Source organism: Scophthalmus maximus, chromosome 13, assembly GCF_022379125.1.
Source record: "Scophthalmus maximus strain ysfricsl-2021 chromosome 13, ASM2237912v1, whole genome shotgun sequence".
In the NCBI taxonomy this organism is placed as follows: domain Eukaryota; kingdom Metazoa; phylum Chordata; class Actinopteri; order Pleuronectiformes; family Scophthalmidae; genus Scophthalmus; species Scophthalmus maximus.
The window spans coordinates 3,432,790-3,448,948 of record NC_061527.1 but is presented as its reverse complement, the minus strand read 5'-3'; the positions used below and the strand labels follow the sequence as shown (position 1 = coordinate 3,448,948).

Sequence of the window (16,159 nt, the reverse complement as noted above, 5' to 3'; positions counted from 1 at the left end):
CAAGTGGACGGAGAGCAGAGCCAAGTTTCCACCGAGGCGTGAGGTCTGTCCTTTACGCAGGAGGTGATTCCCAGCACGGGCTTAACGCAGAGTTTGTCTCGTGCACTCAGTCCAAAACAATTGAATTTTAAAAGAGTTTTAAAGAAGAGCAAAGGATGGAACGCTCTCAACCAGACTTTCTACCTGATCTCTGCACACACAACAGAGTGGACAGTTGAACTAATTTAAATTGGTTAGTGATTAGTGATTAGTGACAGATATTAGATATTGGACTTTCATTGCAGCTAAAACTAGTTTATAATTAATCAATACATTAAAATTAATTTTTCACGTGTGATGCTTTAGCACGTACGAACGCACAGCCACATGTTCCTATTCCACGATACAATTCTTCGTGCTTAAAGTATTATATTCTGCATACATATAATAATCATAATAATAAAAAATAATAATAATAATGCATTCAATCTGTTCGAGTGTGCTTTTGGGAATTTAATGCTGGCCGGCTGTGGCTCAGGATGTAAAGTGGGTCGTCCACCAACCCCAAGGTCGGTGGTTCAAGCCCCGCTTCCCCCAGTCGGCATGCCGAAGTGTCTGCCTGTGACAGATGTACCGACAGTGTATAGCAGCGCTATGGCAATAAATGGGTCAGTGTGACTTGTACTGTCAATGAGGGTCTTTCCAATGTTAAAGTGAAGGTTGTCCCCTCCGTGACCCGAAGTGCTATTCGACCTGCGGCCCCCTCCCTGTGTACATATACACTGACACCAGCAGCGGTGTTGGTGTAGCATTGTGTACTGTGACACTGTGACCTGCTTTTCCTGTATTTTGCAGTGTCGGGGGGGGGGGGGGGCAGGCTGAGACAGGAACTCTCAACACTGCCTTCGGGCAGTGCTGGGATGGCAGCAGCATCTCCACGACGACGGCTACTTGTTGTGTTGGTGTTGTGTTGGTGTCACAGCAGCATGTACAGACATCTGTGTTTTGTTTTCTGAGCGTGTTGACCCTGTTTGAGGCCTTGGTGAAATAGAACAGATACATTTACCTCAGCCATGATCTAACCCTGTCGCCCAGTGACGGGAGATACGACTGATTTTATTTCCGATCTGATACCAAGTGAACCCAACAATAGCGATACTTTGTAGGAAAATAAAAATGAGGCTATTTCAAACTATGGCTACGTAAAGACATTTAGACATTGACTATTCTTCCTTGTTCTTTGATTAAAAAAGAATTCTCCGAGGCAACAACGATATATAGAAAGATATAGTCAAACTATATGAATAAAAACCGTCTAGCGCCTTCACAATAGGTACAATGCTCTACGACAAGATAGAAAGAAGACGTCCTCCAGACCAAAGCTGCGTCCCAATTCAGGGGACGCCTGAAAAAAAAATGCTGCTGCAGCCATCTTTCTGGGTTATTTATAGTGACATATGATCACCTTATAAAAAAGGGTCCGCCCCTTCTACAAATTCACGTATCTACCCAACTACTGTGTCAACTCTCTTCTCTTCTGGGTTCTCTGGGACCATCAACTTCATCATTTAGAGGCTCTTAAAAAAAACACATTACAACATTGTTTAAAAGTGAGTGGTTTATCGCATGTGTGATTTGCCTGACTTAATCTTCGGAGGTATTTTTGTAATCAGTCAGTACGGTGATTTAACCGTTTACTAGTGTGTAGTACTAACGGTTGCTCAGGATGGAGAGTGGTCTCATCCACTACCAAGAATGTCCATGGTTCGATCCCACGGTCCCTCCGGTGCCCTTAGGCAAGTAACTAAACCGTGTAGAAAAAGTGGCACATTTGGATTATTATGAACCATGGATAGAATATTTAACACATATTGTAGGGTCAAACAAGCGGACCCAGCTTCCCGTGTTAGATTAACCCATAGTGTGGTTGTTCCCACATTGCGTAGTTCTCAACTCAGGGTGGGAACTCAAATATTAATGTCAATTATTAGCTGCTGACATTGACCTTTTTCAAAATATGTCCTCTGCTATTTATGTAATTTATACAGTAAGTGGCCTATGCCAATCGATGTTTGAGCAACACTATGATTAAGCTTTGTGTGTCTGTACACACCTGTGACACTTCACTGACACTCGTCTCACCGCCGTCCGCATTGTCGTCATCGGCATTATTATCTGGGCTTTGTGCCACGAGCTCCAAACGTTCTTCCTCTTCTTTTGTCTTCTCCACTAATTATGTTGTCAAACACCCTGAGCTCGCTCCCTCCCTCTCTCCCCTTATTTAGGTCAACGTGGTCCGTACGGAGGTGTATGAAGGCAGTGGGGGCAATATGTGCTGACTAAGCAGGATCATCCCTATGTACCCTCAGCCCTGAGGGAACACAGGGTTGAGGGTACATAGGACTGAGGGAACACAGGGTTGAGGGAACATAGGGTTGAGGGAACAGGGTAGAGGGAACACAGGGTAGAGCGAACATAGGGTTGAGGGAACACAGGGTTGAGGGAACACAGGGTTGAGGGAACATAGGACCTAGGGAACACAGGGTTGAGGGAACATAGGGTTGAGGGAACACAGGGTTGAGGGAACATAGGGTTGAGGGAACAGGGTAGAGGGAACACAGGGTAGAGGGAACACAGGGTTGAGGGAACACAGGGTTGAGGGAACACAGGGTTGAGGGAACATAGGGTTGAGGGAACAGGGTAGAGGGAACACAGGGTTGAGGGAACACAGGGTTGAGGGAACACAGGGTTGAGGGAACATAGGACCTAGGGAACACAGGGTTGAGGGAACATAGGGTTGAGGGAACAGGGTAGAGGGAACACAGGGTAGAGGGAACACAGGGTAGAGGGAACACAGGGTTGAGGGAACATAGGGTTGAGGGAACAGGGTAGAGGGAACACAGGGTAGAGGGAACACAGGGTTGAGGGAACACAGGGTTGAGGGAACACAGGGTTGAGGGAACATAGGGTTGAGGGAACAGGGTAGAGGGAACACAGGGTTGAGGGAACACAGGGTTGAGGGAACATAGGGTTGAGGGAACATAGACACGCTCCCGACTAAGCTACTAACTATCCATATAATTGTTTTTTGTAGCTTATTGTTTTAGGAGAAGGATAAAATGATTTTTATCTAAAAATAGATTGGTTTCCATAGATTGGGTTGGTGAGTGAAAAGAGAGACTGGAAAACAGCAAAAAACATAAGGGGGTGAAGAAAATGTACCAACTCCAAACAAAACAACTCCAAACAAAAACACTTTCCTTTCTATGGTCAGTCACTCTTGGGAAAAAAACCCATCTGTGTTCTTACTTTGAGACTAGTGTCCCAGTTTCACTGCAGCCGACCTGTACCAGTTTGGGCACAGAATGTATGTCGGGGCCAACATTGCGCAAACTTTTCAATTCCAAACCTGTGTTTGTACTGTACAGAGTGTGCAAGTATGCACAAAGAACCTCCCTTTTTTGATAGCTGTCATTGAGAAAGCCACAGCCCATGTACGTAATAAACAGAGTGAGATCAAAAACATATCCGGACTGGTTTAACTGTAGAGATGTAGGCTACACGCCCACCGACAATTTTAGACTCACAAATGCCGAGTTGGCTGTTAACTGAGCGCACGCTGCATGCCGAGGATGATTTTGTCACACTTTTGGCTGGTAGAAGGCGTGTAAGGTGTTACATTTGTTGCCAACACTTCTCGGCTGACGAAATGTTAATGGGTGAGCGGTTGAATCAATCACAGATTGTATCTTTACTCCAGTAAGTCTCCCGCAGGAGTTCTGTTAGGCTGCTCGTCCCTGGTACCCATCCATTGCAAACCCTAGTGCGTGTGTGTGTTCCAAGTCAAGTCAAGTCAAGTCAATTTATTTCTATAGCGCATTTACAGACGGCTGAGCCGCACCAAAGTGCTTCACAAGAAAGTGCTTAAGTGCAATAAACAAAGAATAATACAATAGGTAAAGTAAAGCAAAAAGAAAATTTAAAAGGTAACCAGGGAACACTATGCACTGGCACTTAAAAAAGGAGACAAGTTTCAAACAAGTTACAAGTCATCGTGATGTCACCCATTGGTCATAATCCACTGCTACCTGCGTGTTTATTTGCTTTATTAGCTTTGAGCCACATTGGTTCATTTTTGAGGCAGTGTCGCTAATGTCAGCCGCTGTTTAACACACATCCAACTCTCAAAAATGGTTTGTGTGTGAACCATTACCAGCTTTTGCTTTTGCTGTCAGTTTGGGCAGTTTCGGACAGTACAGTGTTTCATTCATTACAGTGTGACTCACAAGAAACTGGAAGTGAGGGGGCCTTCCTGTTTTTTTAAAAATGCCGCATATCATTCAAGCGCTTAATTTCCATGTCAACAGATGTTTTTCGGTGATAAAAACGGGACAACAGGAAACTTCAAGCACCCAATATCCTCTGTCGGATATCACAAAAATAGCATTTTGCTTTGATGATACTTCCCGTAAAGTTTGAAAGAAACAAAAATGCAACTCGGACACATCAAATCAATGCTCCTGTTTTAAAAAAAGAGGTTTTGTTGGATTATTTTTTCCCCAACGTACTGTACATAGTTCTACCCAGTTTCTCAGTTTGAATGTCTGCTTATTTTTCTTGGGGATGGAAAATCAGATTTTTTCAAAATTCAAATGCAGAAAATGTTTGACTAATGTGAGACCCGGAGCACTATTAGAAATATCTGTCTATAATTTGTCACTTGTAAGATGGAGTGTGAGCTGCTTCTCTCTCCCTAACAGCGAAGATAAGTCGTCAGCCGACTCGGACTTGGCGCGGCCCCCCGTGTTTCCATCCCGCCGCGGTGGACTATTTGCTTTAAAACACATCACAGACAGTCGTTACGCAAACATCTCGTCATTTTTTTTTTTCCAACGCCGTGTTTAAGATCCATTTCACCGGGGAGTGTGTTGCTGTCGTCGTTAAACAAGAACCACAACACTGAAAATCACGGCACCACGGCCGCGGGACGAAACTGAACAGCCAAGGATGCAATTTAAATAATTTAATGTCATTCAAATCACTAACATTTGAAGAAGCACATCAACACTGCAAAAAAAAAGAAGAAAAAATTGTACTGAAATTGTGACAATCAACAATAAATAATAAAAATGTTTAACATTAACTATCAACTCCCTAAGAAACACGTTCAAACAACATGGTTTGTAGAGTATTAAGACATAAGTTTGAACATCCCATCATGCAACGCGATACTATTTCTATTTCATTTTCCACTCGTAGTTTGTGAAATAAAATCACAACTGTTGACGCTTCAGTGCTGTAACGCTTTTTTTCTTTTCTTCGACTGACTGGAAGTCGTCGTGTGCTGAGGAATTAAGTCAGACAATCACCGGCTGCGACGCAGAAGTTCAAGATTCAACGCAGACGTGTGCACGATTTATGTTTTGCCATCCTTGAAAAAATATAAACTATCTTGCAGTTGCCCTGAAAGAGACAATACTAGCTACTTTTACTGTTTGGAAAATTACCACCTTAAAGTTATTAAAATTTTTGAAAAAAAGTATCACCCACAGGCAGCCTAAATCTAAAAATAATCATAATATCAGTATTAGTTTTTGAAAACGTCATATCAGTCAAGAAAAATCTTGCACAACTAAGTGGCCTTCTGTAACCCGTCCCCAAGGACGACACGTGACTATCAAGTCCTTCAGCCGCCTTCGGGTTTGTCGCCTGCGTGAGTTCTTTCACCAGATGCTTGGCCAGCTCTGCGTGTGACAGATCATTGTGTGTCAGTGGCAGCTAAATTAAAATGAATAAACTAAATACACGCACGCACGCACGCACGCACGCACGCACGCAACTGATCGAGTGCGACATCATACATCCTCTAATCTCAATCTGCACAGGAAACACCCCCTGCAAAGAAGGCCAAAGGAGGTCCGCTGCACGGCTTCCCCTCACGCAGCTCCGCGGTCAGGGCGGGCGTCGCCGCGGCAACGCTGACTCATTCACTGCACGCCCGGTGCAGAGTGCACACCACAGGGCCACGAGGCCGGTCGGTCCCCGGTGTCGGGGATCATCCTCCTTGTTGACGGGACCCGGGTCGCCGCTTGCTTTCCGGATCTAGTGGCACCGGTGTGAGGTGCGCGGCCTTGCCGCCGCGTGCCGCGCCGGTCCGCCCTCCTTCCTTCTTTGCTGTCAGTCGTTCCCTCCGGAAGGAGCTCAGACATTCCAGTTATGGGTTTTTCTAATGTCCTTTTTTTCTCTCTCTCTCTCTCTTTCTCCCTCCCCGACTGCGCCTTCATCCCTTCGTGGCGTCGGCGGCCAGGTTCTCCAGGAGAGTTCTGTAAATGTCGGAGCGGAGGAACCGCGGGTACGAGTCCCTCTCCATCAGCCCGTACACGATCTTCTGGGCGTCGTCGAAGCAGTGCACGCTGGGACTCTTGACGTTCCTCTTGATCTGCTCGCGGGTGTGATAGTCGATGTTGATCTGGAAGGAGTGCACAGAGGAGAGAGAGGGGAATGAGGGCGACTGAGCCGCGCGCGCGAGCGAGGGATTTTGAAGCAGGCACGTGTCTGTGATGCTCTCTCAGTGTGTATCTCCATTATTCAGCCGGATATAAGCGCACGCAAACACCCGAGCGTACAGTAGGGAGACAGAGTGCGTGTGCGCTTGGCGTTGGATTTTTACCTCTTTAGGAGATTCTGCCTTGATGAACTGCTCATAAATCTTCTTGGCTCGCGAGGACATTCTGAAGGAAGACTTGATCTTCTTGTAATCCTCGCAGGTGAGCCAGAACTCGATATTCTCGTCGCTGTATTCGGACTTGAGAAAGTTGCGGAAGGTGGCCAGTCCATCTGACGAAGAACACCGCCCCCCCCCCCCCGAAAACATGGGAAAAGAGGAAAAAAACAGGCAATTATTCCCTCTCAAACTCCTTTCCCTCACAAAACATAATTCAATGTTCTATCCGTATCCTCGTCCTCAAGGGGGAAAAATGCAACCTACATTTAGACTCGAGGAGCCTTTCCAGTGACTGTGACCATTGTTGGGTATCTTCTAAACTTAGCCTGCTGGGAGAGGGAAGGCAAGTTGGATTACTCGACCAAAAATCAAATTTGCGTTAAATAAAGAACGCCGGGGAGAAGCCGAGCGAGGGGGCCCGCGAGGACACGGACGCGGCCCCTGATCAAAGCGTAGCGGATGTAGCTTATCAAATTTGTGCAAAAAAAAAAAAAAAAGGTCAAAGCCACGGGAGAAGTCGGCGTGTGCGATGCGCGCCGTGCCAAAGCAAACATGGTGTCTCTAGTTCATTTGAATCATTTTCATGATGCCATAGATGGAAATGATGGGAGCGCAGGGCCGGCTATTTTAGAACCCGGAACGTATGCAAAACACTCCGTAAGTCTCCTTACCTCTCCGAGCTCGACGAGTGGGAGAACATGCACTGGAGTCGGCACATGAAGTTCTTTCCACTGTGTGTAGAGATAAGAAAGACGTTATAACACATATTCATATATATATATTCCCCTGTTGGATTCATTGCTGCAAAATTAGTTTTAAAGTGAGTCTGTGAAAGCATGCTGGGCATCCTCTAGTAAAGAACTTTAAAAACTTTTAAATATTTTCACAAAATAATCATCCAGCATCCATAATATACAACAACTTGAAAAAAGGCAAAACCGCCCCTTCTCTGTCAAATGCATCGCCTTGTGGTCAACACTTTAGCTCGGCGTCATTTTTCATCGGCCCGGCACGTCTACGGGGATCCCGGCGGTTCTCGCCGGAGCGTCACTCACATGTTCTTGTTTCTCCTCCTGTCATCCCTGTCCATGATGGAGTGCTGCGTGTCGAGTGGCTCGGCGGCGGCGCTGGGCATTGTCTTGTTAAGTCCCCACGACTCGCAGGCTCTCCGTCCCGGTCATGCTGCGGCTGAGAGACACTTAGGAGGGTTCCCCCTGCGTCGTGGCTTTATATACCAGGGTTTCCTGTTGCTATGGGCCCGGGGGCTGCTGGGATACATCAGCAGTCCGGCCCAGACTGAAGAGGAAGCACCCCTTCCTCCTCCCCCTCCTCCTCCTCCTCCTCCTCCTCCTCCGTCACTGTTAGAAACAACACATGCTCACACTGTACTGATGATTCCCTTCCTCGTGTCGCCTTTACTCCCTATTATGTCTCTCTCTGCTTCCTTTCCATCTGCCGCCGTCGAGCCTTCCCTCCTCCAGACGGGGTGAGCCAAACAAGCAAACCCCCCCCCCACCCGACTGAAAGCATGCTGTGTTCACATTATTTTTAGTCTGGCAGCACAGATGCAAATGACAGTGACTGTGACTGTGATAGGCAAATCGTGACCTTTCTCGTGCTGTGTGGGGTTTTTCTTTTCCCCCATTGAAATGGGACTGAAGAGTCGGACCTGTCGAAGACACATGGAACGGACCGCGCCCTGCCTCTCTTGCGAGAGAAAAAGCATCGACTTCAAACCTTTATCAGTCCCACAGGAACCCGTCGCAATTCGGCGGAGTTTCGTGCAACGCGAGGCCGCGGCCGGACGCGAGAAAGGGGAAGCGGCAAAAAAAATTGGTTGCAACAGAGACAGGAAGTTAGGACGTCATGTCACCACCACAGTCTTGTCTCAGCCGACGCGCTTATTACTTCAACGTGGAAACCGTCCCAGCGAGGGTCAAAGTGCAAAACCTGTGAGGAAGGCGTAAAATGCGAGCTTCATAAGGCCACGCGTCTTCACTCACCTCAAGAAATTGCGACATCAGCTCACTCATTGGGGCGTGATAGCACAACAAGGTGTAGCGCCGGGTTTGGTCAGGTTGAGGCTGCTGCAATAACGAACAGGGAATCCAATGCCAATGTCGTCCCTGACTCACGCACATTCGACGGGCCGCCACATCCTTTTTACGCTGGGGCCCGTTAGTCACTGGAGGGACTGGGAACGGACGGCTGAAGACAAAACAAGCGGGCTCGGCTCGGATTTGAGCCGTCGTTCGAGAGCTTGCGGTGAACTGGACAGACTGTGTGACGAGTGACTAGCAGGAGCCGGAATTAGCCGTTGACGCCGAGGTTTTTCTGCACATGATTGGACCTGAACAGTGATGTGGGAATCAAACATGGGTTCCTGAACTCGTATCGGATGTTAACGATAAGAAAAACAAGCTGGTTTCGACCACAGGCTGTTTAAAAAAAGAAAGAACGATGGATGACACGCCCCAGCTGTCGACCGTGACGTTCCACTACGTTTTCGTGGCATCGTGTGAAGAAATTAAATCCGAGCTTACTGGAAAAATGAACACTCGAACATGCGTCAGTGTGATAACAACTGCCGAAAATGACAGAAACCGTCTTTGGAAAGAATGTATTTGATATGTACAGATTTTTTTTTTTTTTTTTTTTAGTTTGGCCCAGGTCCAACTTGGCTTCGCTCTTGGGAGCTGTCACGTCATCCATCTTTACATACATTCTATGGTTGTCCTGACATGCATGTCTGAGGGGAATGTATAAGTTCCATGCGGAAAAAAGCTTGCGCCCACGGTCAGATGCGAGGCGTGACGCTGTTTGACGAACCACGCCGATGGTGGCGTACGGAGGCCTGAAGGGCGGATTTCTCACGACTGGTTCGCGAGACATGCGCAAACCACATCAGCCATCGAAAGCATTTGCAGTTGTTCCACTCTGGGAGGCAGAGAGAGAGAGAGAGAGAGAAAACCCATCCATTACATGGAGAGGTGAGCCCTGGAACACTTTAAATAACAGGGATAATGACGCACATTTTTAGGACGGTCTCATCGGGAAGACGTTCGTAGTGCTGCACCCAGGCGTCGACGCGAACCCTGACCTTTACCCCGAACCCAGTTAGCCTCGACTGTGAGTGCTTTTACGTTAATCTGTGACTGTTGTGACGCCAACGATGTGCTGCTCTCACAACATAAATCTACACCTGTACATGGAAAAAGACTCGGGTGGAAGCTTTGACCATCGCCGACCATTTCTGGTTGTGAGGCGTCAGTTACGCTGATAAGACAACACAGCACCCGCCAAAAAAAAAGAATTTATGTTGGAAATGCTCACCATTGACAACAGGGTGAATCAGGTACAGGACTATCGGTGGACGAGATACTATTCGGTCCTATGAATCAATTCAAAGTCCTGATTCGGAGGTTTGCAGATCCGATGCAAATACGAATCAAGCTCCGACGCTCACAGAGATCCGAGAAAATGAACCTTTTCAGATCTGATTCAAATTGTGGGAAAGTGAAACACTTTTGTCCTTCGGTGAAATACTAAAAGATACTTGACTCGACGGACTTATTAAAGTAAATGCAACGTCGCGGCACCAACTAACCGCTCTAGTTGGATTAGCCCGCTGCTAAATGTTGTATGGGTTTGGAGAGGAGGAGGAATGATTTGGGCAGAACACTGAAAGGAAGAGATAGGACAGTAGTTGCAGATCTCACAGTACAGTGCTGTATACATCTTTTTTTATTTAGCCTTGGTCAGTCACTCCTGCTGCCCCCTGTTGCAAACCACCTTTTGGTTCGGCTCCACTGACGCTGCTCTCCCTTCTTCTGCCCAAACACGGTGAGAAGCACCGAGGCGTTGTGAAGCCTCACCAAACACTGTGAACTGAGAGCTGTCCCTCACGCTGCACATCAGCGTGTTTCTGACATGTAACGACTTTTTATATTTTATTCTGTGTCTACAATTATACCAAAGAAGACTCCAGCATTTACGTGTACAAAAAGTGACATACGAGACATACGCGTCTGACATTCCATATCTGGCGGTTAAGTTCCCCAGGGGAACTTAACCGCGGTCTTGACTCAACACCGCCGACAGTACTCACTTCCCGTTCGTTGCCGTGGTAACGGCGCTGGGCCATGGGAAAACAGTTCAGACAGATTGTGTGCGAAGGGACGGCGCGACATGTGACGCAGGAGACGTGAGACCTTTGGCGTTCATCGGGAACAACCCCCCAAGTTTCTGACGTTTTGACATCGAGGCCGTGGTGAGACACTGAGAAGTCAAGACAAGATGAAGAGTTTTTTGACCGTGGCACCCGTGAATAGTTTCAGCCTGCAGACCAAAAGTATGACATTCATATACCTCTAGTCTCCTGCATCAAATACATTTTGTTAAGGATATTGGGTTTTGGACATCTTTTTTAACGTTGGCCTTTGTCGTGTACTTTGTGGTGGCCTCCATTGTGGACTTTGATATACTTTGGTATACTTTTGATATTCCAATGGAAAATCTGAGAGGAGCCTTGCCCCACTGTCAACACTGAAAACAGTTCATTACCTGGTGTGAAAACTGTTTTCAGTGTTGAGAGTGGGGCAAGGCTGAACTGAAATGAGTCAAAATATCTGTGAAAGGTTCATTCAAAAATACTTTTATAGACACTTCTGTGTCTGATGGCATTTATTAAAAAATAAAAAAAAATGTTACAACTGGGAGGTTGTACAAAAACATTGTGAGCTATCCAAAACTGTATTGAACAAATATATTGATATAGGTTTTGAAAATAATCAGGATTTTTTTTTTTTTTTTAAATCTAAGCCTGTTTTGTCCCCGAGCTCAAGAATCACTGATTTGAGAACTTAACATTTATAGTTACATTTGACGTAACCTACAGTAGGTGCTTTTGGTTTCCTCTGGACGCAAACCCTGGTCTGTGTTGTCCTACGAGCACTTCCTTTTGACAAGCGCTCCGTCAAATCCATGCAGCAGTCATGTTCTCCTTCACATTTTTTCACGTTTTCCTTTATGAATCATTCAATTTGATATATATAATAATATGGAAAGACTGTTCAGAAGAAACAGAACAAGCTACAGTTTAGATAGGTATGTGGATCCACAACCTGTAAAAACAAAAACTTTATTTCAAGTATCTAAAGCTTTCTCCTCCACATTTTACTTGAGCAAAAAAACATGCAACTCTCTCAGGGTTTTCCTCTCGGTGTATCTCTGCCACCGTTGTCTGCCGGTGATGAGATTATTCCCCTAACAAGGCAGAACATCTCGCGGCTGATCTGTTACGCATCAGGTTGTCCGATGACTGCGCGTGTTGTCGTCTAAGCCCCCTGGGTTATTCTTAGCTGCCTCGCTGCTCCTTTTTAAGGCACAATTCTCGGGAATAAGGCCATTTACAGAACAGAGCGCCGGATCAAGGGTTACCACAGGGTTACTTCTTTCCACTTTGGTGAACCCTACCGCTGCTGTGTGGAGTCATCTCTGTGCCTAATTAAGAGGATATATCGGACCATGTGACCGAAAACAGAAGCTCCTTGCTGGGTGAGCAATGGAAACTCTTGCCGCTCTTATTTTCATGCCCATCCGCACGCCCGCAGCTGCAGTCAGCCAATCAGATGATTAGAAACCTTTGTCTCAGGCTTCTGACGATGTGAAAATAGAATAAAAGACGATGAGCTGGGAATGACAGAAATCGGGTCATGATTTAGGGAAAAAAAATGTAAGCTTACGCCCATTTATGGAACTCCCACCTACGGCCGGTGTGGCTCAGGAGGTAGAGAGGGTCGTCCTCTGTTTACACTTTAAAGAAAACTACGTTTTATTCCACTTATCACAAACCATTTATTCATCATTCCAAATCCTTTATCGTACTGTACTCGGAAACACTTTCATGTAACACGTATAGATTTTCAAACAACAACAAACTCTGGACAGTCGTCTACTGACACATACCAACATCCGTCTTCCTCCCTCTACGTACAAATACTCCCCCCCCCCCACTCACATTACTTTTCTCCTCTTAGGTGTTTGTCCTGCTTTATTATAGTCCACAACATTTCATCAATCCTCTCCTTATCCCCTTTTAAATCCTTCTCAAAGACATTTTGACACTTTCTTGAATTGCTTGAATTCACCTTCAACTTTTTCAAACTTAAAAAAAAGGAAACACAAATTAGCACAAATTGTTCAAACTGCTTGGCTCTGATCTTACCGACTAGATTCATCGTTTTCCAGAGTTTTTATTTTATCTTATCGTCGGCAGCTTTCTTAATCTCATATTTCTGCACTAATGTGTGATCTTCAAATTGCTTTGATTTGTTTTTCTAATTCTTTCAATTATTCACTTAAAGTTATTTATAGATAAACATTTTTATTAGCTTGCCATTATAAAAAAAAAAAAAGAAGTTACAATACACATGGTTGAAAACTTAGTTTCAGTCTGGGGTTTCGAGTATGTGAGCTATCACCTACCCCTACAAAAGAATAGCTGTTTTTGTTTGTTTCATACTTTGTGAAGTAACTTTTCAGTCCTGCCGCGTGAGGATTTTTTTAAAAGCCGCGTCGACCTGATGAGAGCATTCCCTCTCAGCTAGATGTACCACATAGTTCTGGATTTGCGCTTCAGACTCAGGTAGACGTCAGAGTGCAGGAATCTGGGGCAGGAATCTCTTTCCATCAGCAGGTAGACGTGTTTCTGGGCCTCGTCGAAGCAGGAGAGGCTCGGTTTCTCCAAGGACTTCTTGATATTCTCCCTAATATGGTGGTCAACGTTGATCTGGAACAAACCAAAAAGAAAAGTCAATGTATTTGATGTCAGGTTGATGTGGCAAGTGGTCACGTATTGGTTCAGTTTGTTCGGTCGTCTGTGTGCTGCTGAGGACGTTTTTTCCTGTCATCTAGTAACGATGCTGGTATCAAGATGTTCCTTCTCTCAAAGTGTAAACGTCATCCAACAGTAATAGACAGAGAAATGCTTCTTCCTTCTCCTTTGGCCTCGTGAAAAACCCAGCATGTAGTACGTACCGAATGAGATAATATCAAACTGGGCTGTAAAAAAAACTATTGTTGCTGGATATATTACGCCTCAAAACAAGACGTAGATTCAGGAACTAGCCTCTGATCTGCATATGGTTTTAGATTATTTTTTTTTTTGTGGCAAAATGCCAACAGGTCCATCCTTGGTCTAAATGCTGTGAGGTGACTTTTTCGAGTGTCGCGGGGCATTCCTTAAGTACTAAGACTTCCTTAAGTGGCAGTTGTGTCGTTTAATTGTCGCGTCCCGTATTGCTTGATCTACTGTGACTTACGGTACGTTCACATCGGACGAACTTTCACGCGAATTTTCATGTCGCTCGCGCTAAAAAGTTTGATCGCTGGAACATTTGTGCTAATTTGCGTCGTTCGCCGGACATTTGCCCTTTGCGTTTGTTGAATGAAAGAAGGCAGACAGAAATGCAGATGGGAAAGCTACGCATAGCGGTTGTGCTAACAGGCTAAAGCCAGCGTCGAACTTCCTCATTCACTTCCTGCCAAACCCTCTCCTTGCCCCCGGTCACAGTACAAAAAGCAACTTGTGTCGGCCTGCCCACACGCAACTATAGTCATCCTCCATTTCTTCTTCAATGACGGGCCGTCTGACTTCAGTGACGGAGGGAGGATCTCGACGATGATTGGCTATCACACGAAATTCGGGTCTTCGCGCGATTCTCATCGCCCGACTCAGTGACGCGAAATCCGCGCCTAGCCGCTTCTTTGCATTGATTTATGTAATCTACTAGCGCAAATAATTCGCCTGGCGTTCATTACCCTCCTTGCTAATATGAGCTCCCATTTCTTGTGTGTGTTGCAAAAGCACTTCCCGCTCTTTTGTAATATCCATTTTGAAAAGCTGTAGCTCCTATTCTGGACCGTGTCTCGCGTACTTTAGCACGGAGAAGGGAGTTTCATCTGAAATGTCTGCTGGCTGTGTTGGTCCAGATGTATCATTCTCAGCCCTGGTGCGACCGACGGACTGACCTCTCTGCAGGCCGCGGGCCGGATGAACTCCTCGTAGATCTCCTCAGCTTTCCAGTGCAGGTTGTCAGGCGAGGCGGTCGACCTGAAGTCTTCACACGCCAGCCAGAACTCGAGGTTTTCATCGCTGAACTCCGACTGCAGGTAAGTCTGGAACGCCGCCAAACACTCTGAGGGAAAGATACAAAAGAAATTATTTTACGATTCATTTTTTAAAAAATAATCAGGATTTTTTTTTTTTTTTAAATCTAAGCCTGTTTTGTCCCCGAGCTCAAGAATCACTGATTAGAAAGACCATCAGGGTACATTAAATAATTAAAATGTGATTTTCATTTGATTGTTTATCATTTAAATTGTTTAGAAAGAAGAACATTTTTTAACTTACTTTTATCCCGTAACAACTTTTCCAGAGTTAGGTGTAGTTTATGCTCAGTCTGCCAACTGTAATAGAGATAAAGATTTGAGTGTTCATTTTTCACCCTAATGATATGAACTATAAATAAAACACATAAACACAGATATCTATAATAGTGCAACATAAACTACCTGAGTTTTACAGGAGACGGCTCATCGTTTATTTTTGGCACCATCAGGCCCTGGACGTCCTTTTTACGCCTCCTTCCGTTAAGAATATCAGTCCTGCGAAACAAATGAAGTCACACTTAGTGTTTGTTAATGTGAAGCTTCACATTCTAAGTCAATGCACAGCCGGTGGACGTTTTTTCCAAATGATTCCATCGTCGCAATGTGAGGCTTACCTTCTCGGCCGCTTCACATTCTGCATCAGATCCCTGATCTCGTAAAACCGAACCTTCGAAAACAAAAGTTTGGGCATGGTGACATCTCTGTGAACGTCCTCCGAGGAGTCGCGGTGGGCAAACAGCACCGCCGCCTCCTGCGCTCACCTTTAACCGGGCAGGAGAGGAGTTGCAGGGATGACGCTGAGGGCCTGCTGCTACAGGTATCTACATACCATTCAGATAAACATACAGCTGCTATTTAGACCCACTCGCTGGTTGTCACTGACTCACTGCTGTAAAATTCCAGTAACAAAAAAAAGAGAGGAGTTTTTCGACTCCTGATTCCTGCTTCCATGCTTTTCTCCCGACTCCGTGTTGTGCATTGTATGTATGGGGGGACATGTACATTTTAACGTGTCACCTGTCAGTCGTATTGAGGTTCTAAGGAGACCAGATTAATGGAGCCAGGGTTGGGCATCTGATGATATAAACCGTGAGGCATTAGTCAGTGGTTAATGTCTAACTCCACTGTTGCACCACGACGAAATTTATGGGTGTGTTTGGAAAATTCACTTTTCCATCGATATAAAGAAGAATATTTAAGATAGATTTGATGTTGGATTTGTAAGAAAATACTTATTTACTATACTACACAATAACTTATGCATAATTATGGTGGGGAAATTGA

General features: G+C 45.5%; 2 protein-coding genes across 2 annotated transcripts; both read right to left on the bottom strand.

Annotated features, from left to right (window-relative positions):
• Nucleotides 1-4,987: 4,987 nt before the first annotated feature.
• Nucleotides 4,988-7,999, bottom strand: LOC118318313 (regulator of G-protein signaling 13-like). The gene is made up of 5 exons (XM_035647841.2): nucleotides 7,759-7,999; nucleotides 7,375-7,434; nucleotides 6,968-7,032; nucleotides 6,650-6,816; nucleotides 4,988-6,448 (listed from the first exon to the last, which is right to left on the bottom strand). The coding sequence occupies exons 1-5, from the start codon at nucleotides 7,836-7,838 to the stop codon at nucleotides 6,260-6,262; spliced, it is 561 nt and encodes a 186-aa protein (XP_035503734.2). The 5' UTR covers nucleotides 7,839-7,999; the 3' UTR covers nucleotides 4,988-6,259.
• Nucleotides 8,000-12,539: 4,540 nt separating this feature from the next.
• LOC118318312 (regulator of G-protein signaling 21) lies at nucleotides 12,540-15,656 on the bottom strand. The gene is made up of 5 exons (XM_035647840.2): nucleotides 15,490-15,656; nucleotides 15,278-15,370; nucleotides 15,117-15,172; nucleotides 14,735-14,901; nucleotides 12,540-13,493 (listed from the first exon to the last, which is right to left on the bottom strand). The coding sequence occupies exons 1-5, from the start codon at nucleotides 15,564-15,566 to the stop codon at nucleotides 13,308-13,310; spliced, it is 579 nt and encodes a 192-aa protein (XP_035503733.1). The 5' UTR covers nucleotides 15,567-15,656; the 3' UTR covers nucleotides 12,540-13,307.
• Nucleotides 15,657-16,159: the final 503 nt, after the last annotated feature.

Excerpts from the sequence above, each read along its gene's own strand:
- LOC118318313 (XM_035647841.2), bottom strand. The coding sequence starts at position 7,838 with ATGCCCAGCGCCGCCGCCGAGCCACTCGACACGCAGCACTCCATCATG. Across the intron at positions 7,435-7,758 it reads AGGAGGAGAAACAAGAACAT|TGGAAAGAACTTCATGTGCC; the intron begins GTGAGTGACGCT and ends CTCTACACACAG. Across the intron at positions 6,449-6,649 it reads AGGCAGAATCTCCTAAAGAG|ATCAACATCGACTATCACAC; the intron begins GTAAAAATCCAA and ends CACTCCTTCCAG.
- LOC118318312 (XM_035647840.2), bottom strand. The coding sequence starts at position 15,566 with ATGCCCAAACTTTTGTTTTCGAAGGTTCGGTTTTACGAGATCAGGGAT. Across the intron at positions 15,173-15,277 it reads CCGTCTCCTGTAAAACTCAG|TTGGCAGACTGAGCATAAAC; the intron begins GTAGTTTATGTT and ends TCTCTATTACAG. Across the intron at positions 14,902-15,116 it reads AAAGTTGTTACGGGATAAAA|AGTGTTTGGCGGCGTTCCAG; the intron begins GTAAGTTAAAAA and ends TCTTTCCCTCAG.